Source organism: Syngnathus scovelli, chromosome 15, assembly GCF_024217435.2.
Source record: "Syngnathus scovelli strain Florida chromosome 15, RoL_Ssco_1.2, whole genome shotgun sequence".
Classification (NCBI taxonomy): domain Eukaryota; kingdom Metazoa; phylum Chordata; class Actinopteri; order Syngnathiformes; family Syngnathidae; genus Syngnathus; species Syngnathus scovelli.
Genome location: NC_090861.1, coordinates 6,301,243 through 6,324,202, shown reverse-complemented (window position 1 = coordinate 6,324,202; position 22,960 = coordinate 6,301,243). Strand labels below are relative to the sequence as shown.

The window sequence follows — 22,960 nt, the reverse complement described above, 5'->3', positions numbered from 1 at the left end:
GAATTTTTTGCTAATTATCCTGAGCCGGTCAGGAAAATATCTTGAGTTTCCCGAGCAGCCCATGTATCGCTCATCGGTGTTGCATTTTGTAATTTGGATGTTTTGTTTTTTAACATCGAAAATTACTATCAACTGACCGAAACCCAATACAGTAATACTGACCTTAACTATAGAGGGAGGATGCCCTCTAGTGGGGATATGTTGTACCGCACCTATCCCACTTGTTTCTTTGTGGCAACTTTTGAACCCACAACCTCTGTCAAACTGAGGGATGAACCTTTGTAAATTTCAATGTTTTAAAGTGTTTTTAAAAAGCGTGACGTCATAAGGCGGCGCATCATTAAAACTTGTCGATTTTCTTTTCATAAGAATGTGTTTTATGCATGCATCTATTAGGAAATAATTTTAAAAAGTGATATCTTCATGCTTTGGGAGTGACGCAGGCTGCAGAGGTGTAGTGCGCTAGTTGCTAGTTAGCCGTGCTGCAGTAGTGTGCGGGCGCCGCTGGGTGAGTCCCTCTCTCCGCCGCCTCTGCATCCACTGCTCCGCTCTCCCGAAGAAAAGAAGAGGAGGACTGGGTCCGGAGAGGAGGAGGGCTCCCGCTGCCGCCATTATCGGAAAGCTGCTTCAAATCGCACTTTCACACACGCGATGTGCCCCTAGGAGCTGGACGTGAACGCTTCTGATCGCTCCTTGGATGTTTTGTTGGAGACGAAGCGGCCGGTCGATTACTGGCCCGTTTTGTAAGAGGCGTGTGCGGCCGGCCCAGCGTTAAATGTGCACAACAATGGACACAATAATGAGTGAAAACGAAGCAACGTGGTGAAGCCAGCAAGGGGAAGGCTCAGTAGGATTCTCTTTTTGTTTCATTTTTTTTTTTTTTTTTTTTTTGCACAGCAGGATTTCATTGGAAAACCTTATACTTGAACAACATCGGATTGTTCTTTTTTTTTGTGTGTGTGGATATTTATTATCTTTCCAGTGTTTTGCAATTGCAACGACCGAGGGAGCAAGTGATGCCGAAGAGGGAAAGGCAAACACGGGTAAGTAAGTACACAATAGCACATGCACTTAGTGCAGCTTGAAGACGTTAGATGATGTTTTGTATGCCTTTATGCGGTTGCACATCAGGCGGCTGGGCTGCGGCAAACCGGCCTGACAGATGCAGCAAGAGAAAGGGAGACGTGCGATGGTATGCACGCCCTCCTCTTATTTGTGGCTTTATTGCACCGGCGAGTTCTCGTGTGTTCCACACCAGACAGCCGGCTAAATAAAGCACCTTTTATACGGCGTCTGTGTCTTCTTGTGGAGGCACACTAGCCCAGATTTCTTGAATGCTTTTGCAATCTCATTATGTAGACAGCAGAAGAAAGCAGGCCTGGCGTGGTCAGTCAGACCCTCTTTGACTGGCCACCCATGGCTGCAATCCTTTGCAAAAAAAGATCGTCACCAAATGATCCCTCCAAGTCGATTAGGTTTGGATGAGCCACCCCAGGTTGCATTGGGAAGCAGCAGGATTGCATGTATTATTTATTTTGGATGTCAGGCCTAGCCCAAGTGAGCAATGTGGACTGCTGCCGAGGCTGCTAAATGTGTCTGCTTATTTACTTCACGGTACTGTATTGGTAATGTCCCTCCGGTACTGATCGACTGCAATGACGCCTCAGGCTTTATATTGTTCATATTGTCACTGCCTGAGATATTGGTCGTACTGCAGAAATCAATAAATGGCCTTTAAGGTGCAATTCACAATAATTTGCCCCATAGCTGCAGTTAATGATACCTGCATTTGGCAACAATGAATGTCAAATGTTTTTTTTTTACATGTATTAGGTAAAAGGATAATTTTGGACATGGATGTTTTCATTCCTTTATACAAACTCTTTGATGCGACAAAAGAATGGGTTCAGCTCAATTAAAGTTATAGCAGCCTTATGTGGAATTTTATTGTCATTTTGACAGTGCAATGGACCCTGAATTGATTATTTTCGGGGGTCTTTGTCAAGCTCTTGTATTTTTTTCTTTCTTAATTGGAGGAGAGATGTTTAGTTTAGTGTTTTAATTTGCATTTTCTGTGTCTGCTTGCATTATTTTGCATGAGAGGGTGTTCATCAGCCTGGAAAAAGGGGGCTGTAATATTTAGTAGTCATTTTATGGTTGAGCACAATCAGTCATCAGCAGACAATGTCATTTTCAAAGCGCCACTCCCATCATGGTCCCTCACATTGAATTTTGACTCTGATTATATTATTGCCCCTCCCCCCCTTTGTTTTTTTTCTTACAGGACCTGACTTTCAAAGGGGATGAATGAAAGCACCATCTTCACATATCATTGCAGCCTTTCTTTAATTCAAAGTAAACGGCCTGCAGAAGGAAGTGAAATTTGAGCCCTTCGCCAACTTTATGGACAAACCTTGCAGCGAACTTTTCACTCAGTGCCTGTTTATGGCAGGATGATCGACGGTCGATTATGATGGCAAAAAAGCAAGATGTCCGCTCTCCCATTTACAACCTCATTGTGGTCGGTTTGTCGGGTACGGAGAAAGAAAAAGGACAATGCGGGGTCGGAAAGTCCTGCTTGTGTAATCGGTACGTCAGGCCCAGCGCGGACGACTTCTACTTGGACCACACGTCGGTGTTGAGCACCAGCGACTTTGGGGGTCGAGTGGTTAACAATGATCACTTTCTATTTTGGGGGGAGGTCTCGCGGCTTCTGGAGGAAGGGCCGGAATGCAGAATGCACGTGGTGGAGCAAACGGAATTCATCGACGACCAGACATTTCAGCCGCACCGTAGCACGGCCATGCAGCCGTATATCAAACGGGCCGCCGCGACCAAACTGGCCTCGGCCGAGAAGCTCATGTACTTCTGCACCGATCAACTTGGCTTGGAGCAAGACTTTGAGCAAAAACAAATGCCCGAAGGCAAGCTGCAGGTGGACGGGTTCCTGCTCTGCGTGGATGTCAGCCGGGGTATGAACCGTAACTTTGATGACCAGCTGAAATTTGTCACAAACATCTACAGTCAGCTGAGCAAGAGCAAGAAACCCATCGTGTTGGTCCTCACCAAGTGCGACGAAGGAGTCGAACGCTATATCAAAGACGCGCATACCTTCGCCATCACTAAAAAGAGCCTACCCGTGGTGGAGACGTCTGCTCGTTCAAACATCAACGTGGACCTCGCTTTCCTCACTTTGGTTCAACTCATTGATAAAAGCAGAGGCAAGCCCAAGATCATCCCCTATTTCGAAGCGCTGAAACTGCAGAGTCAGCAAATTGCTTCGGCCAAGGATCGCTACGAATGGTTGATCAACCGGATAGTGAAGAATCATAATGAGAGCTGGCTCAACACCAGTCGGCGTATGAACACCTCCCCGGAATACAAAGAATATGTTTTCCTGGAGGGGACGGCAAAATGCAAGAAGCTCTTTCAACAGCATGTTTACCGTCTCAAACAGGAACATATTGAGCGGCGGCGTAAAATCTACCTGAGCACGCTTCCTCTCGCGCTTAGTTCTTTAGTGCCCGACCTGGATGAAATCGATCAGCTCAGTTGGTCTGGTGTCCAGAAGGTTCTTGAGTCCAAACAACACTTTGCCCACTGGTTTGTGGTCCTGGAGGACTCTCCTTGGGAGGACACGTCTCACATCGACAACATGGAAGATGAGCGGATCCCGTCTGACCTTCTGGAGACGGACGAGGCGGAGGAATTATTTAATGCCCACCTGGAGCATTTACGGAACGAGTGCAGACGCGCAGAGATGAGGCTGGAGTTTAAACACAAGCTAGCTTCGTCTCCCTTCGTCACCCCCGGTAGACCTTGGGAGGAAGCTCGCAGCTTCATTATGAATGAAGAGTTCTACCAGTGGCTCGAGGAACCGGAATATTTGGACCTTTACAATCGTCATCAAAAGGAGATCATCGACCGTGCTAAAGAAGACTTCCAGGAACTGCTTCTGGAGTATTCTGAGCTTTTTTATGAACTGGAAGTGGATGCCAAACCGAGTAAGGAGAAGATGGGGGCCATTCAGGAAGTCTTGGTAGAAGAGCAAAGGTTCAAGGCGCTACAGAAGCTTCCAGCCGAAAGAGATGCTCTAGTCTTGAAGCATATCCACTTTGTATATCACCCCACGAAGGAAACCTGCCCGAGCAGTCCCCACTGCGGCGACTCCAAGATCGAGCAACTCCTGGCGTCACGTTTCCCCACGTGTTATCCCTTTTTTGACGTGAAAGCTCATTTCGGCGACACGAAAGCAGATAGAATCAATCTTGTCATTCTGGGAAAGGACGGACTGGCTAGAGAATTTGCCAATGAGATCCGGGCTCTCTGCACAAATGACGACTGGTACGTGTTGGACGGGAAGATGTACGAGCTGACGCTGCGGCCCATCGAAGGAAATGTGCGTCTTCCTGTCAATTCTTTCCACACGCCGACGTTCACCCCTCACGGATGTTTGTGTCTGTATAATTCAAAAGAATCCCTCTCCTATGTGATTGAAAGCCTCGAGCGTCTTCGGGAATCAACCTTGGGTCGGAGGGACAGCCAGCTAGCGCAGCTACCCACGTCACTGCTGTTAGTCACCAAAAGAGGCGTGGGCTCGTACGTGGACGTTGGAGGAGAAACCGCCTTGAACCTAATAACCCACGGACAGCAAGTGGCGAGAAGGCTGCAGTGCAGTTTCTTAGACCCCGCATCTCCTGGCGTGGGCTACGGCCATAATGTCAGCGAGGCGCAAATCAACCAGGTGCTAAGGGGCCTTTTGGATATTCGCAGGAGTTCGTCTTTTAGTAGCAACTCCCCTCCGCTCCTCCCCGAGCCGCCAGGCATGAGGGAGTCTCCTCATCAGCCGGCCCCAGAGGCCGATCTCCGCATAGTCATGTGCTTAATGTGCGGCGACTCCTACGACATTGAGCAGCTGCTGTCGCCCTTCCTGATGCATCAGCACTGCAGGCCCATGTCCAACAACGGCACCTCCGTGTTGCTCGAGCAGACAGTCGGCGGGCATAAGCTGGCCATCGAGCTGTCCATTCTCTCTTACCACGCCTCCTTCACTTTACGGAAGAGCAGGCTGGTGCACGGCTACTTTGCCGTGTACTCTGCCTGCCGCAAAGCGTCCCTGGAGACGCTGTGCGCGTTCTTGTGCGAGGTTCAGGACATCATCCCAGTGCAGCTTCTGGCGGTGGGGGATAGTCAGGCCGAGCTAACGGAGAGCGACTACGCCCGGGAGCTCCAGTTCCAAGGAGAGGAACTCGCCCATGAGATCGAAGGTCGTTTCAATAGTGTGGTTTGTGGCTCCGGGGGTGTCGTGGGAGGTCTACACAGGATAGAGATGTTCCATCCTTTTCTCATGGAGGTGGTGGAGAAGCGTAACATCGTGGAAGCCACGCACATGTATGATAACGTGGCCGAAGCGTGCACCAATGAAAACGTGTACTCCCCGCGTTGTAGTTCTCCCAGCCTCGTTACCATGTTCCTGGATTCCGAGGACGACGTGGAGCCTTCGCCTCCGTACTACGACGGCACTCTCACGTCTCACCACGGGGGCTTTAACCTGCCCGACTTGGACTCCAATGATATCTCACTTATCTCTGACATCAGAGATCTCGAGAGCAAACTAAACAACAAAGTCCCCCCGCACGTAAGAGTTAAACCCGGCGTCACTTTTGACTTTCGAAAGGTCAGCCGCAACCCTTACATGGATACGGTCGGTCACCGGCGCTCGCTGCCTTCTGCCGTCACCTGGGTCCCCGGCGGCGACGTTGGCTACGACCCGTCCGACTACGCGGAGCCCATGGACGCCGTTTGCAAGCCCCGCCCCAGCAATGATGAGATCATCTACTCGGTGCCGCATGACAGCACACAAGGAAAAATCATCACCATCCGCAACTCCAACAGGATGCACTCCAACGGCAACGGATCCGACAGTGAAGCGGACAGCAGCTCTCTGGAGCGAAGGAGGAAATTCTCGGCGGCGGGCGTGAAGCCCCGCCTTTACCGCGATCGCTCCAAGCGACTCGGCAAGTTCAGCAGCTTCCGCACCAGCTTCATCGGCAGCGACGATGAGATGGGAGCGCTCCCAAAGTCCAAGGAAGATGATTTTGGGACACTGAAAGGGGAAAGTCTAGTTAATGAAGAGAATGAGGACCCTAAGAAGAGGAACATTCTGAAGAGTCTTCGGCGAACTGCCAAGGTGTACATTCGCTTTTCTCTCTTGTTTTAATGTTGTCTGTATTTTTTTTAATGCATTTTTTTTCTCCCCTGTCAGAAATCAAGACCAAAGCCCCGCCCAGCAATCCCCAAGCCCATAGAAAGTAACTATTTTGGGGTACCCTTAGTCAATGTGGTGTCCCCAGACAGACCCATTCCACTTTTCATCGAGAAATGCGTTCGCTTCATCGAGACCACAGGTGGGTATTATTTTTTTTGATCAACCAGACTTGATGACCTTGCTTGACATTTACACTTCCTTGCTTTGCTCAGGTCTGAACACAGAAGGTTTATACCGTGTAAGCGGCAACAAGTCTGAAATGGAAAGCATGCAAAGGCAGTTTGAACAGGGTGAGTTAGTAGTTACCAAAGCGAATTCCTGCCCTCTTATTTTTCCACATCTTCATAACACCTGCTCTCGTTGCGCAGACCACGGATTAGACCTGGTGGAAAAAGACTTCTCCATAAACACTGTGGCCGGAGCCTTGAAGAGCTTCTTCTCCGAGCTGCCTGAGCCCCTGGTGCCTTTTGCCCTGCAGGTGGACCTACTGGATGCTTTCAGTAAGCAAACACCGCTGGGCGGGGAGGGTCTTGACTCCGACATAAAAGCACCATTCCTGTAATAGGGGTGGGGCGGCTTTTAACATTTATTTTCTCTCAGCGTTGACGCTGATCGTTTCCATGATGGTGCAAAGAGGCTTCTCGAAAAACAAATCAATGCTTTAAGTGGCATGATGCAATCCTAAATGTGAAACATTTGCTTGGGAATGCAGAAATCACCGACAGAGAGCAGCGGCTGTACACAATGAAGGATGTCCTGAGGAGGTTCCCCAGGGAGAATTATGATGCCTTCAAATACGTCGTGAGCCACTTACACAAGTAAGTTCACCACCAGCGATTTATTACTTCAGTAGAATGAAAAGAAACATTTTTGGATATTTAGTTTTTTTGTTTTTGTTTGTCAGGGTGAGCCAGCTGAGCAGGCTGAACCTGATGACCAGCGAGAACTTGTCCATCTGCTTCTGGCCCACACTCATGCGACCGGACTTCACCACCATGGACGCACTGACGGCCACACGCACCTACCAGACAATCATCGAGATCTTCATCCATCAGTGTGTATTCTTCTTCTACAACCAGCCGCTCATAGACTCCCCAACGGGCCTCGGGGGGCTCCCGGCCTCGCCCACCACCACCCTAGGCGGGAGCTCGGCCTACACCTGTTATCGCTCGTCTCCTCCGCACACGGGCGCGCACTTCAGCCCTCTGCAGCAGCAGTCGCCGCCCACCACCCCCCAATCCCCTCTGCAGTCCCTGCTCCCGCCCTTGCACCAGCATGCCCACCCCCATCCCCACCACTCCCCCGCTGAGCAGGAGACACTGTAAGACCACAGCCACGTGTGCCCGGGATATCCCCTGCAACCTCACCGCCAACATGAGAACTTCATGATGGATGATGATTTAGGGGGGGCAGGGGGAGCACCCCCTAATGTCATGGAATCGGACATCATGAAAGCTGGAAGACATTTGTGACCATCATGTTTTATCTGTTATTCTTCCTCATGAAAGTATTGCCACTGGATTTGATGACCCTCTCAGTCCTTTGGGGTGGAAGTTTGCGCCCTCTAGTGGAGGCATTGGGGGGCTCATTTCATTGGTGTGGGGAGGGGGGGTGCGGGGTGGGGTTTACACATCCAGGGATGCACTTTAATGTTCACTGTTTGTATTTTTTTTCTTCTTTTACATACTGTGTTTTTAATTTTAACAGTTCAGCCATACCCGTTGCCTCTACAGAACAGAGCTCTGTCAGATCAAACTTTGTTTACATAATTTTTTTTTTTTTATGTTATCCGCATACTTATCTGAAGCACTTTTTTGATAGAGTAGCGTTAAATTAGAATTGTTCATGTTCTTTGTTTAGTGGTTAAGTTGAGCATTCTTGTGCAAACGAGATCCCCTAATGTAAAAACTTTCATTGGTCCCATTATCCCGGAGCGACTCCTGTTCCTTACTCATCCGGCCTTCATGAATTTTAGTTTTAGACTTTGTCCTCTGTCTAGCTGTTGGTTGAGCAGAAGGGATGTTTGAGTGAAGAATAAGCAGCCATACTTGATCAGCACATTTGATTGCTAACAAGATGGCAATCATAGCTAATGTCCGGCTTTTCCACAATTTTGCAAATCCCACTTGAACAATATCGTAGAAAGGATCTGTGAATGGCAACGCCACGTGTGAAGTACTTTATCATATCGTCCACTGTTAATGAAGATCTGAATGTTTTCTTTTTTTTTTTTTTTTACCCTGAAAAATGACAAGACAAAGCTCTGTGTTTCCTCCCGGAACAAGTGTGTTAATCACTGGATCGACTGTTTTGTTTTGTTTTTCTGAGCATCTTTTACTGGCACTTAGTAAATATCACAATGCGTTTATTTTAAATATTGTTGCGCCAATCAGTCTATCATGAAATAGAATTAACACACAACAATGACTGTCCATTGCCATTCAGTGGGCAATGAGTGACTGTAATTGTTTGTAGGCTGGGGGGAGGACACCAGTAAAGTCAGTGGTAGGAAACATTTCTAGTGTGTATTTCGATGATTTAAAGTCCATTTTTTACATTTTTTTTGTGAAGGTTTCAAGGCCACTTAGTGCATGATTTTAAACACACACCGCAGGAGAGGGATGAAAGCCTCTCCCTGTTTGAAAACGTAATTTAGTCCAAGGACAGAACAAATGCTTCAAGAGAAATAGCTTATGTACTGCGCTCCAAGAAAACCTTGAAATTTGTCTGACTGAGCAAACAGTGTTTAAAGATGAAGGCCTTATGTGAACTGTATGATAGTTAATAAATTAAATCTTGTAAACTTGTCATTAATGGTCTTGTGGTTCATATATTTTGAAGGGGCTCAATGAGTGAGTGTATCCCTCACTTTATACAAACTATACCTAAAATTTTTTATAAATAAATATGAGGTATTACACTTTTCTGCCAGCTTTTCACCATTTTAATTGAGCTTTCTTGACCTACCGTACTCATCCGGTTCAATGGGCGGTAGTGATGTGCATTACAGTTCTTTTAAGTGACCTGAATCTTTAGAATCAGTTCTCTCAAAAGATTCGTTCAAACGAATCTTTCAACAAATCGGCTGGTTGATCTGTGACGTCACACGGACACTCCATTAGGTACGCCGCCATTTTCAGGTGCACCTAATAACAGCCCAGTTCATTAGGGAAAAATCATGGTCAAAGGTCACAGGTGTCAAGCTCTAGTCCTCGGGGCCGCATTCCAACATGTTTTCCAAGATTCCCTCGTTAAGCGCACCTGCGTGAAAAGTTTTTGGTCATTTTCACGTTCTGCAGGAGCTCAAACTTTTCACGCAGGTGCACTTAACGAGGGAATCACACGGACACTCCATTAGGTACACCGCCATTTTCAAGTGTACCTAAGAACAGGCCACTTTATTAGGGAAATATCATGGTCAAAGGTCATAGGTGTCAAGCTCTAGTCCTCGGGGCCGCATTCCAACATGTTTTCCAAGATTCCCTCGTTCCTTCACTGATCCGTTCTCGCGATGAACGGGAAATAGAAATCACTTACTCACTGACTCGTTCACTCACAGTTGGTGAACGAGAAATGCAATTTACTGATTCGTTCATGAACGGGAAGTTACCTCATTTTCTTCTTCGTTTTGTTTTACGGCGAGGTGGCACCAGCTTCAATGCACATTACCGACACCTACTGTGTGGAACAAGTTACGTTATTGCATTTTGGTTGAAGTCATATTAACTGAAAAAAGAACGAATCACCTTAGGAAGTGATTCATTCACTCTCGTTCACTTAAAGAATGTGTTCATTTGAACGAATCGTTCACTCACGAGCCAACACTAATGGGCGGGTTTTCCGGTGACGATCAGGAGTGGTTTGAATTTTTCAAACTCTTTATTCACCTTATAAATAAATGCATGTATGTACACAATAATAATATTGTATAGTAATTGTGTAATAATATAATACATAATTTGACACGAGCTCCTCGACTTTGTTTGTTGTCACTAGTTATGTCACTGGAAGCTTGATTGCTATCGTAAAACTAAAATATCAATCAAGGTGGCTTCCCCGCCGCGCCCACTAGTGCCACCCAGCTATTTATCAATAGTTAGTCGAGGAAAGCGTTTTACTTGAATGCTTTTTTGTATGTTTTCCACGCAAAAGCTGATGTCCAAACTGCAAAAGTGGAGGCTCTTTGTCGGCTGCTGACCTACCTGCTCATCTCACCGCCAAGATGTTCTTTACGGTACGCAGTAACTGAATATAATATTGTCTGTATCTTTTCAGACTAAATTGGACTTCTCCACGTTACATTTAACAATTTTGCGTTTCTTTCTTTCCATCGCTTGCAAAGCTAAGCGATAGATGAGTGATTGGAGAACCTTGTTTGCTATTTCAGAATTCCACTAGGGGGCGATATTAGCCTTCAATTTATTAAACAGAGGAATTGGTCTTGTGATAACTTTGTCTCAGTGATCAAAGCATTACTGTTAGTTTCATGTTGTTGACTCCACTTTCCACGATTCTAACTTAAAATGAATTCTTATTTCCATACAATATAGTTCTTGTACCGTTATCTAGTAATCAAGAGGGCTTTGTGCTTGTAACAGGGATATGGGGCAGTGAGAGGCAGTAAAGGTGAAGACGGGGTGAAAGTGACAGCAGATGGGTGCTGACGGAGGCTTAGCACAGATGGACAATAGGCTACTCGCGGTTTCTCCATCAAGGGCATAATGCACAGTGATGGAGGCTCCATAATAGCTGCACAGTGAAGCGTGTACGCTGCAACATGATAGGCTGAAGGGACAGGAAGAAAGACAGACTGGTAGACATGGATAGTGTGTGTGTGTTTGACTAAACAGAAAGAGAGGTAAGAATCCCTCCCATTTTCCACCCCGCCTTAAAAGTCACCCCAGCATGATAAATTGCCGTGTTGAGTCATACAACGTCTGCAGACTAAAATAAGACAAAAACCAGCAGGCTGTCAATTTGCAACAGTAGTTGTTTATACTCGGCGTTCCGAATTCCTTCAATTATAGTTCACATGTTTGGAATTAGTTTCTGCGCTCGGATAGAATTATGTGAAAATCAAAGAGATTCCACCGTGTATCATTTAAAAGCTTCAGCAAAGACTGGCTTTGCATGCACACAACTTGAAGTGCTATTTAGGAAGCGGTAGTTCGGGTTAACTGACGGGCAGGCCATGAAGGAAAATCTTGAACATCAGGAAAGAGCAAGGAAGGAAATCTCACTTACAGGAACTGTTGCACAGAAATAGGAGCACATAATAGCACATCTGGAAAACAACGGTGAACGATGTTGGAGATCGCTGTGACACCTTGCGATATTTGTGATACTTGCCCTGACTTAAAATTCACAAAGTGGTTCAAGCTTTATGTTCAAAGATTTTTTTTTTGCCAACTCGTAGATGTAAAACATGTCTGCTTTGTCTCTGCTCACCACAGAAGAATGTGAACACAACTTTGCAATGAGTCTAATTTACAAGTTACATAATCTCCAATCCAGAATTGTTTCTCAAGAGACTGTTTGGCTATGAGAGGAAAGCAAAAACAATACTGATCACTTTTTCCTCATGGGAAATAAATGATCAACTATTGTCTCATTGTATGAAATTTCTTTTGAAATGGTCGGCTAATTCGAAAATGAAACCGTAGAATTTGACGGAATGCGACATTGTCCAACATGCAGATAAGGGGACTGTAAGTGGACCATATATAGTAAAAGCGCTTGTTGAAGAATAACACCAGTTAACCCCTTTGTGTGTTATGCACTAATACAGATTTAATTTGAATAAAAGCAGATGTACTATGTTAGAATTGTAGTTTACTTTACACGTACAATTTCTTGTGCTGTTGAAATGAGCCCATTTTTATTTGTTCCGTGAAAACAATAAGAAAATGGAAAAAAATAATAATTAAATTAATTTTCATTTAAACATGAATGACATATCTATGCAGGTATACCAACTGGAAGAAGTCCTTAGCCCACATCCTATTTGAATCTGTCTCAGCTTGTGGGAGAAAAGGGAGGGAGCAAAGTCAACTGGGAGGGAAAGAAGGAAAGAATGTTTCAAGATCTCATCATCCCATTTTTTTTATTTTTTTACTGCAGTGGCAGAGTGGTTAGTCTTTATTTTGGAGCCACTAGTAACATTTTCCACTCCTTGTTTCTCTGCCTTGCCTTTTGCATTCTCCACTGCAGCATAGTTTCCCATGTTTTTCCTTTTTTTTTTTTGCAACCCACTTGTGACGTGTGAGCGGAGTTCCTGCTCTTGTTTCGTGCAGCGCAGTTTAGTGAGAGAGAACGGGCGAAGGGCTTTGGGAAGCGGACGTATAGTATAGTTGAAGGCGATTTGAAGGTTTAGCTTGAGAGCTTTCTTTGCTCACGCGCAGGAGAAGGTGGAGCGGCAGAAGGACCACGGACGTGCGGAAAGGCTGAGAGAAAGTCAAAAGGGGAGCGACGGGGGAAGAGAAGACATTAAACTGCCTCGCTCTGTCGCCCTTGGGTCACGCTGAATGAGAGCTTGCAGTTGACGGGTCTGCTTCACACGAGAGGAGGAGCTCCAGCCCGGCAGGGAGACCAACACTTCATCCTTTGTCAAGCACCAACAAGACAAGATGAGGTACCAGGGCAGGGTAAGAGCCACATGGAATTCTACCTACTTCCAGCACATTTACATATCCACGTATACAACAGCAGAACTTAACTCGTCATTGAGATAAAAAACACGACGGCAGTTTGTATCCAGCTGTGGTCGCATCAAGGCTCGCCAAGGGACAGAAGCTTACCAAATAAGGAAGATTGTCTGGATGTTGTCACTCAGGCAAAGTCCTATTGTGAGGTGTGTCTCCTCTCCAGAGCAAACATGTTCTAATCACCACAACTCTCAGATGTTTACACCCAAAACCCTCGATTGTGTATTTCCTGGCCCGTCATGCTATTCAACAGCTGCGAGGACGAGATTCTGTTATGTTGAGTTCCAGTGCTTCTTCAATCAGGAACATTTGTTTATATGAGGCCGATGGCCATTTCATGTTTGCTGTTGTGATTGCAGGGATGAAAGTCAAGATCTTAACTCGTGACTGGCAAAAAGCCGAAAACAATGTTTGCTGTGTGGCACAAAATAGTTTGGTTGCCCGGCAACCTTGATGTTTGGTCGGCCTTTCACAAGTTGGAAAAAATGAGATTATTGCACAGATGCGGCACACACACACACGCAACTTGAGCTTCACAGATGATGCACATCCGTAGAAGCGGGAGTGAGCTACATGTTAAATCTGACGGATGAGTGATTACGTTAAAGGAGCCGTTGCAGAGCCCGAATGTTTTTGCCAATGGCAATTTGGCTCTGTGCAGTCTTGTACTGAGGTATGTTTTATGAACATATGCATACCTTCGTGACAAAATCCCCCCCCCCCAAAACATTTCGTGAGTTGTCTTGATTCCATTCCTTTCACCCCTTGTTGAGAAGACTTAACAATGCACACATCCCAAGTGTTTCATCTAAAAACATGCAGCTACACAGCAACAAAAGATTCCATGGCATCCTCTGTCCGCCTGCTCTGATCCTGACCCAAACATTCCTTCGGTGTGTTCTTTGGAAAATCTGACAGCCAACCGTTAATCACATCTGGGATCCCACCTGCAGGAATGAGAGAACAATACTCCAAAGGTGACGCCACAATTGTCTTTGGGTGATTTTCACTTTGCTCTCACGTCTTGGCTACCTTCCACTGTTGTCCTCTTGTTTTCGCAAGGATTTCCCTGCGAATGCTGCTCAAGGGTAAAAGGCCTTTTATCGACGTGCAGCGGCCAAACGAGCCCCTTGAGAGAGACGCTTGCATTGAGGAGACATCTTGCCCCCTTTGTTTTGCGCTCAACTTGTTGTCCATGTTTTTATAGCTGTTTACAGCAACTCTGCTGGGGGTTCCAGATAGAGTAGCTTAATGCTAACACTTGTTGCAAAAAGGGCTAAGAAAACTAGCATCGATAATGTGGTGATTGGATAATCAACATAAAAGTTGCAGCAACACATGTAAACAAACAATATAACAAAACTCACAGATGCATTGTATTCTTTGCAAAAACTATTTTTGCAGCTTGCTGGCACTTATGAAACTTTTTTTTTTTTCAATCTCTTATGTACATCAGTACCACCAAGGAAGTTAAGCATCGCAGTACTGTGTCAAGGGCCACCAAACTTTTGAAAGTACCGAACCATCCACAATGTGCAATGATGCATTTTTACAATATTATTCATCAGTAAAGCTTCCAAACTGACAAATGTTTCCCTTTCCGTTGCATGTTACTGTGGTTGTGTGTGCGTGCGATATTTTACACTGTGGCCACAGAGAATGTCACCGCAGCCCACTAAATTCTACCCACCCATAATATCGCGTTTGTCGTCACATTAAGTTGACATGAGCACACACTTTCCCAATTGCATCACTCTTCTCACTCTCCGGCGTTATCACCTTGTGTGTATGTTGTCATATTATATCACCATCTCAGCACAGATAAGCTTATCTTGTTTATCTTTTTGGGATTCTTTAAATGGATTTGCCTTGGCACGCTCTAGTAGAACTGTGGAGTGTTGTTTACAGATGTGGTCAGTAAATGTTGAGCCATTTGCATTTTTTTCATAATCAAGAAGGTTTTGTAACATATTGTGTGGCAATTTCATGGTGAAGCTGTTTTTACTTAAAACCAAGTTTGCTTATTTGTGTCAAATGTCAAGTGAGGCAAAATAATGTGTGAGTAAAAGTTACGTACTTTCCAATGGGAAAATGAGATTTAACTTTTGAGTCATTCCAAACAATACACGAGCGTCCTCTTGTGTCATAATGTTGTAACTGCAATCTTTTTTTTCTCAACAGGAGGTGGACGTTGAAGGAAGGGTGCGCTTGGTGATGGAGAGCACCCTAACGGCCCGTGACAGGGTCGGAGTCCAGGATTTTGTCCTACTGGAGAACCACAACAGCGAAGCAGCCTTTATAGAAAACCTGCGACGGCGCTTCAAAGAAAACCTCATCTATGTAATGAAATAATATCTCTCAAAAACTTGCTTGGAATATTTGATGTCATTTTATGACTTTATTTTATGCCTCAGACTTACATAGGCTCCGTTCTGGTGTCAGTGAACCCCTACAAAGACCTGGAGATTTACTCCAAGCCGCAGATGGAACGCTACAGAGGAGTCAGCTTCTATGAAATCTCACCTCACATGTGAGTCATTGTTAAATACTTTCTGTTGTATATCACCATTTAAAACACACTTGGCAGATTGAGTTGAATCTAATACTCTATGACTTTTCACTTAGCTACGCAGTGTCAGACAACACTTACCGAGCCATGCGGACCACATGGAAGGATCAGTGCATTCTTATATCAGGCGAGAGTGGTGCAGGAAAAACTGAAGCCTCTAAGAAGATCCTCCTCTACTATGCCGTCACTTGCCCGTCTAATCATAACATGAGCACCCTCGGAGACCGCCTGCTCCAGTCCAACCCGATTCTGGAGGTATTTGATTGCACTTTGAATTAAAGTTCCACAACAAATTTGGTTCACGTTGCTTTACGATCATGCTTTGTGTAGGCATTCGGTAACGCCAAAACACTAAAGAATGACAACTCCAGTCGATTTGGAAAATACATGGATGTGCAGTTTGACTTCAAGGTAAAAAAAAAATCTTTTGGGAGATTTTTAAAAGTAAATCACACCATTCTAGAAATATTAAGATTGCAATTCTATATTCTGCCTTTCCTAGGGGGCGCCAGTCGGTGGGCACATCCTCAATTATTTGCTGGAGAAATCTCGGGTCGTCCACCAGAACCACGGAGAAAGAAATTTCCACATCTTCTATCAGCTTCTGGATGGCGGGAGCACTGAACTTCTCCAGATGCTTGATCTTGAAAGAAACCCTCAGAACTACCAGTATCTGGTTAAGGTACGAGAAGCATCAGTTGGATTGGCGTTGTGGTGTATGATACCGAATTGTCTTGACAGGGAAACTGTTCAAAAGCCAGCTCCATTAGTGACAAGAAGAATTGGAAGGTTTTGATGAATGCCCTGTCCGTTATTGGCTTCACTGATGAAGACCTGCAGGTTAGTTCTGTCTTTAAATCTCGTCTCAAAGTCATTCACTAACGTGGCTCATGTCTCTCGTCAGAATTTGCTGAACATCATCGCCAGCGTTCTCCATCTGGGCAACACTCAATTTGGAGAAGGCGAGGAAGGCGAAACACACATCACCACCGAGATGCCGATAGTCAATGTTTCAAAGGTGGGCGTTAGTGCACAAGTATCAGTTGATGTTCAAATGTGCATTCTTTTTTTTTCTTTTTTTTTTTTCTAAATAGAAATCAACTGAACAAATGTGTTCTTGTTTTTTTCCCATTTTATTTTTTATTTTTTGCAGCTGCTGGGTCTTGAGGCCTCGTCCCTCAGCGAGGCTCTTACTCACAAAAAACTCACTGCCAAAGGGGAGGAGGTACAAGATAACTATTGTTCCTGACTCGGGCGTCCACAGTGATTTGATTGTTTTGCTTTTTAACTCACATTGCAGATGATCATCCCTCTCAACTTTGAGCAAGCAATGTCCGCTCGCGACGCTTTAGCCAAAGCTGTCTATGGTCGAGCCTTCACCTGGTTGGTGGAGAAGATCAACCGGTCTCTTGCTCTGAAGGTGCCGCCAATCTTTTTTTCCGACAAATGCAACAGTGGCAAGATCTTTTGTGTTGCTATGCAGGATGACGTCGACCACAGCAATAAAGCCTTCCCCGTGATCGGCCTTTTGGACATCTACGGCTTTGAGGTCCTACAGCGCAACAGGTCCGACTAACAGTTATTTGACCTCTTCAGTCTTCCTCCGGTGCTACAAAGTGCCCCTGGTTCCGTTCTTTCTTTCTCTCCATGTAGTTTTGAGCAGTTCTGCATCAACTACTGCAGCGAGAAGCTCCAGCAGCTCTTTATTGAGCTCACCCTTAGATCCGAGCAAGAGGAGTACACAACAGAGGGAATAGCCGTGAGTGCCTTACATATATCTCCATTTGGAATATAGTTCCACTCCAACACAATTTTTACACCGCCTAACTTTCAGTGGGAGATGGTGCCGTACTTTGACAACAAAATCATCTGTGACCTGATCGAGGCCAAGCACAAGGGCATCATCGCCATTCTGGTGTGTTTTGAGTTCGAAAGTGTCTCCCCGTCTGCCGGCGTTGTTATCAGTTGAGTAGCGTTCCTGTTTTTCAGGATGAGGAGTGTGTGAGACCCGGCGAGACGAGCGACGCCTCGTTCTTAGAGAAACTGGAGGACACACTTGACGGCCATCCCCATTTTGTCACGTATGAGTGAGCATTATTAGCAAAGGACTGTTTTTTTTAGATCTGCAAAGACAGTTTGTCCACGTGTGTTTTGCAGTCACAAGCTGGCAAACGGCAAAACTCGGAAGGTCGTGAGTAGAGAGGAATTTCGGTTGCTGCACTATGCCGGGGAAGTCAACTACAACGTCAACGGTAACGAGTTTGCATCACGCCGCGTATGCTGCAACAACACTGACCTCATTGCTCATTCATGTAGGTTTCCTTGAGAAGAACAATGACTCACTGAGCAGGACCCTGAAAGAGGTAAATAACATTTGGAATTGACTCAAAAGAGGGTTTCCCACTGTGTTGACGCGGATCATCGGTTTTGGACCGTGTTCAGGTCATGTGGCAGGCAGACAACAAGATCATAAGTCAGTGTTTCTACAGAGAGGAAGTGACGGAGCAGAAACGCCCACGGATGGTGAGTCTCTCTTTCTTTGCAAAATTAAATCAAGATTTATTTGTTTATACGGTTCTACCTTTTACTATTGTTATAATTTGTTTTTCTCCAGGCTGCCACTCACTTTAAAAATAGCCTGTTGAAACTTCTGGACAACCTCATGACGAAAGAACCGTCGTATGTGCGCTGTATCAAACCCAATGATACCAAGCAGCCAGGTGGACTTGTTTACACTTTGTGTGTCACAAGCGAGTACTAATTTCAAACCGATATGATCGCCAGGTCACTTTGATGAAGTTCTCGTCCGGCACCAGGTCAGGTATCTCGGCCTGATGGAGAACCTTCGTGTCAGGAGAGCCGGCTTTGCCTACAGACGCAGCTTTGAGGCCTTCCTGCAGAGGTGACTCACTACTCCGGTTTATTTATTTCACCCAGGCCATGTCATTTTATTTTTGTGGTAAAACCCTCAGGTACAAGCCCCTATGTCCAGAAACGTGGCCCGTTTGGTATGGAAGACTCCGGGATGGTGTGGCCACACTGGCCAACCACCTTGGCTACCAAGAGGAGGAGTACAAACTGGGCAGGCAAAGCATCAACCATTTTCCAAAACATCTTATATTAATTTTGCTCCATTGTAGGATGTAATCGTTCTTTCCACGCAGGTCCAAAATATTCATCCGTTTCCCCAAAACTCTCTTTCTGACCGAAGATGCACTTCAAGCCAAAAAGCCAGAGATAGGTGATTAGAAATATTTATTTCACCCAAAAAAATGCTGATAATTTTACCAAGTTCTCTCCTCTTTTGTGTTCCAGCTTTGACTCTGCAGACATCCTGGAGAGGCTACAGGGAAAGAGCCAAATACAAAAAGATCAGACATGCAAGTCAGTGCTCATCACACTTGTGAAGCTTCTGCATGTGACCGTCGTCATTATTTCTGTTGTAATCTAAACCCGTGGCATGTGCAGTCATAGTGATTCAATCAGCATGGCGAGGGATGAAAGGACGGCGGAGGGCAAGGAGGCGTCGACAGGCCGCTGATTTGATACGCAGGTACACAACTGTCTCTCATTGCGAGATATATATATTTTTTTAATCTGTCATGACATCATCCTTGGGTTTTTTTTCCAGGTTCATAAAAGGCTTTATCCACCGCCATGAAGACTACAGTCCAGAAAATGATTATTTCCTGGATCATGTGCGTTACTCTTTCCTCAAGAAGCTCAGCAAAAATCTGCCCACAAGTGTTTTGGACAAAAGCTGGCTGCCGTCTCCTCCCTCTGTCGCTGAGGTACAATCAGTGGAGTGTGTTTTGCTCAAAGTTCCAAATCCTGACTTCGTTTTCTTCTGCAGGCTTCAGAGCACCTTCGCGCACTGCACATGCGGAACATGGTCAGGAAGTACTGCATGAGGATCCAACCTGAATGGAAGAATCAAGTAAGTCACTGTGACCAATCAAATGATCCCGTTTGCGAGTTAAGAGATTTAATGCTGGCATGGCTCCTGTAGATGACGCAGAAAGTCGTTGCGAGTGAGCTCTTCAAAGATCAGAAGGACAGTTATCCTCAAAGCGTCGGCAGGCTCTTTTTGGACACCAGGATCGGTGCGTGTTCATATACTCGCCTAAAAAAAAAAAAAGACAACAAATACACAGTGACTCCCTCGCCGTTTTTTACAGAACGCGAGCAGATCAATCTCAAGGTTCTCCAAACTCTCGGCAGTGACAAAGTGCAGGTGATGCTCCCCCTTGTCGATTTATTAGAGGCTCCAATGTTTGAATGGTCATGTATGAATTTGTGCTCCACAGTACGGCGTCCCAGTCACCAAGTATGACAGGAGGGGGTTCAAGCCACGCTCTCGACAGCTCCTCCTTTCCAACACCTTCGCCGTGCTGGTGGACAAGACCAAGATCAAGCAGAGGATCGACTACGCGGCACTCGGAGGTCACATTGATCATGATTTAGTATCTTTTTCAGTATAGTAAAAGGGTAGAACAATTAAATAGTCTTCCACTAGATGGCAGCAACCTTAGTAAGTAAAGTTATGTGAATTGTGTGAGTAAATTGAGATATTATTTTTTTTAATATGCTGTACTTTTTGTGACCGTTTTATTTGAATTCAAATTTTCATTTTAACTGCGCAGGTATCTCTGTGAGCTCCCTCAGCGATGGGATGCTTGTTCTGCACTTGCCCATGGAGGAGAATAAGCAAAAGGTAAGAGCAATCAAGATCTGCTTGGTGTTGCACAAGATTGCAAATCCACTTTTCTCTTCCGCAGGGTGATGTGCTGCTGCACTGCGACCATGTGATCGAGCTGGTGACAAAATTAGCCCTGATGGCCCGCATGCTGAACCACGTCAATGTTAAGCCTGGCAGGTGAGACCTCGACCCACGCTGTGCAAGCAAACCTGTTTTAACACCACTTTCACTTTATTAGCATACGCTTTGCGGGAGCACGAGGCAACGAGGGCATCATCGATTTTGTCAACGGCTCTGAGCTGAAGGTGGCGAAAGGCAAAAGAGGACACCTGCTAGTGGTGAGTGGGCAGCTGTTCTTAAATCAAACCATTCTAATAAAACCAGCCTACTTAATAAAGTATTTGATTTAATTTTGCCCTAGACTGCCCCTCGGATCAAAACCGCATGAAGAAGAAACACAAGCAGATAAATGCTAGCTAACGCTTGGCTAACCGGAGGATTAAAACTCACTGCTCTTGATGTGATGAAGCACACACTTGCAAAAGCTGAGGTCACTATTTGAGGAAAATACACAAAATTGTCTCTGAAAGAATACGCGGTAAGGATTGATTACATCATAACAGGAAGTCCTCATACATCATGTTTTTATTAAGCGCCATGCAGGCTACAAATATATATATATAAAATCTCAAATTGTATCACTGTCTGTATAAAAAACAATAAATAAATAGCATCAAATAAATAGCAAATATCTCGTGTCTTTGGGAAGTCCAGTCGATGAAGGGCCCGGGGTGACAAAAACAGGATGTTGTCATGTGTTGTGTGAGTTTTGGTGACCATGTTGCAAATTTACAGTCAGAGGCAAAACAGAAACTCAGGGAAATACCCAGAGTAGCCCTTCGATGCACATTGGTCTAATAATAGTTGCACTCCAGTGACCAAAGGCCAAACCAGACAATCCCACAACAGTCTTCCCTTGCTCCAGTATTACTTCGTTTTGGAACCCAGAAGGATGAAGTCTCGTGCCAACTTGGTGAGGTAAAGGTCAAGATCCCGTAAAATGATGTAACCCTCCAGACGCTTTTCCCACAGTGTTTTCGAGGTTGTTGATTGGTTCAAGGGCGTCCGGATTGTTGGAAAGTTTGCTTGCCTCTCAGATGACTTTATGCATGTCATCTAAAGAAGAAAATAAATCCAAAAATGTCACAATAAAATTCCAAATGTGCCTGATCTTAATTATTTTTTGCTCACGCAGCGTACCTGACTGCTGACTTGGCTCATCAGGTCCCTCAGGTCCAGTTCAATGTGTTTGATACTCTGAGTTAAAATGTTGTTGACCGTCTTCTCTTTTTCTTCCATCTCCAATTCTTTCCTCTTCAACTCCAGCTTGCTCTTGTAAACCTGCATGTCTGAGAAAGCGGCGTGGAGTCGTTCCCAATCCTGGATGAAAAGCAAGGAACCTGTTTCAAAATGTCACCGGGGACTCCGATGAGAGGTAACTCGAAAGTAACTGACCGAGAGCTGGAGCCAGATGTTGAAGTCTGTAGAAAGTATTGGCAGGTCCTTCAAATAACTACTTCTGTCCTCAAAGTCTTTATCTCCCAACATCTGCTCCTTCTGATTTAGGTGATCAGACATTTTTTTGGGGATAAGTAAGAAAAAGGTGCCAACATGGTAACAATTTGTTAGGATTAATCACCACTTACATATTTACTCAGGAGCTGCTGGACACGGGTTCGGGTGGACCTTGCGAGGCGAAAGGAGTTGCTGTATTTGGATTTGTTGATGCCCAATGTTGGAGTCGAGGACTCAGCACAGTTCATTATGCAACAAAGAAGGATGAGAGCAAAGCACCCGGCGATCATCTGTAAAACAAGAAGCAGCTTAGGTGTGAGCATTCTTTCGTAAAATGCTTGCAGCATATTGCAACATATTGACGATTTTATTATTTATTTGATGTAGTAGTTTGTTTTTTATTTTGTCCAAGTATGAAAGATAAGCATACCTTGGAGCAGGAGCAGTGTACAAACACTCTGAATGCCGAAAAAAACTTCACGCTATAGTGTGACTGCACCTTCAATTTATATCATTGGTCGTGTTTTCGGTTTCTGACTGATCTGTAGTTTTGTTCTCTCTTTCCTTCATGGTTATTGCATCTTGTGGTTAGAAATATGAATCATTTAAAAGGGAGGAAGTAGCTCAGTAAGAAACTTGGAGCGCAATTGAATAAAAGGTCACGTCTACAGACTTTATTTTTTTTTTTTACTCGCGGAGGAAATCACAGTTGTCCTTTTCCTGAATACTGTCGAGGTGTATACGATATGATTGTAAAATAAATTGTTTAATAATAATTATAAATAATTAATAATTTCACTTCGTGCAAATAAATACTTTTAGCTTCACAACTGAAAGCCTAACTCAAACTGCAGCATTATTGTTTTTTTTTTTTTAATCACTATTATTATGAGGAAGTGTGCTTTCTTTTTTTTCACTCCAGACACGATGGACCTGATTATTATGCAGAGGTAAATTCCTAACATGGGACTAGTTATTCAGTTTTGGGAAGTTACCCAACATTCCAAAGTTGCTGATGAATGCTTCATGGCTTCAAAATGTTTACTGTGTTCGTTGTGTTGCGTTATTTGTTTGTGTATGCTTGTGTAAGTGTTCCTAGCACAACATGCCAGGCAGCACTGATGTCTACCGAAATTCATACGGTC

At 44.9% G+C, this 22,960-nt stretch overlaps 3 protein-coding genes across 5 annotated transcripts; 2 read left to right on the top strand and 1 right to left on the bottom strand.

Moving 5' to 3' along the window:
• The first annotated feature begins 503 nt into the window (after nt 1–503).
• arhgap35b (Rho GTPase activating protein 35b) lies at nt 504–9,078 on the top strand. 2 transcript variants are annotated; one of them, XM_049741592.2, is made up of 7 exons: nt 504–1,043; nt 2,285–6,190; nt 6,266–6,407; nt 6,481–6,558; nt 6,637–6,768; nt 6,981–7,086; nt 7,173–9,078. In XM_049741592.2, the coding sequence occupies exons 2-7, from the start codon at nt 2,471–2,473 to the stop codon at nt 7,591–7,593; spliced, it is 4,599 nt and encodes a 1,532-aa protein (XP_049597549.1). In that variant the 5' UTR covers nt 504–1,043; nt 2,285–2,470; the 3' UTR covers nt 7,594–9,078. The 2 variants fall into 2 exon arrangements, with proteins under 2 accessions (XP_049597549.1, XP_049597550.1); XM_049741593.2 differs by having other exon boundaries at nt 504–1,047.
• A 3,297-nt stretch (nt 9,079–12,375) lies between these two features.
• LOC125981873 (unconventional myosin-Ic) lies at nt 12,376–20,989 on the top strand. Of its 2 annotated transcripts, none has more exons than XM_049741919.2 (32): nt 12,376–12,912; nt 15,154–15,312; nt 15,387–15,502; nt 15,598–15,796; nt 15,872–15,952; nt 16,044–16,223; nt 16,283–16,381; nt 16,446–16,559; nt 16,695–16,766; nt 16,842–16,961; nt 17,025–17,107; nt 17,195–17,300; nt 17,376–17,456; nt 17,531–17,622; nt 17,699–17,793; nt 17,858–17,904; nt 17,984–18,064; nt 18,156–18,261; nt 18,326–18,443; nt 18,514–18,627; nt 18,706–18,782; nt 18,857–18,925; nt 19,010–19,094; nt 19,173–19,332; nt 19,395–19,478; nt 19,551–19,644; nt 19,720–19,775; nt 19,849–19,984; nt 20,185–20,255; nt 20,320–20,417; nt 20,479–20,578; nt 20,662–20,989. In XM_049741919.2, exons 1-32 carry the CDS (start codon nt 12,895–12,897, stop codon nt 20,686–20,688), a joined length of 3,138 nt encoding a protein of 1,045 aa, XP_049597876.1. In that variant the 5' UTR covers nt 12,376–12,894; the 3' UTR covers nt 20,689–20,989. The 2 variants fall into 2 exon arrangements, with proteins under 2 accessions (XP_049597876.1, XP_049597875.1); XM_049741918.1 differs by having other exon boundaries at nt 17,531–17,628.
• LOC125981876 (uncharacterized) lies at nt 20,808–22,101 on the bottom strand. Its single transcript, XM_068653235.1, has 4 exons — nt 21,947–22,101; nt 21,756–21,857; nt 21,483–21,704; nt 20,808–21,416 (listed from the first exon to the last, which is right to left on the bottom strand). Exons 1-4 carry the CDS (start codon nt 22,061–22,063, stop codon nt 21,228–21,230), a joined length of 630 nt encoding a protein of 209 aa, XP_068509336.1. The 5' UTR covers nt 22,064–22,101; the 3' UTR covers nt 20,808–21,227.
• Between the last annotated feature and the right edge of the window lie 859 nt (nt 22,102–22,960).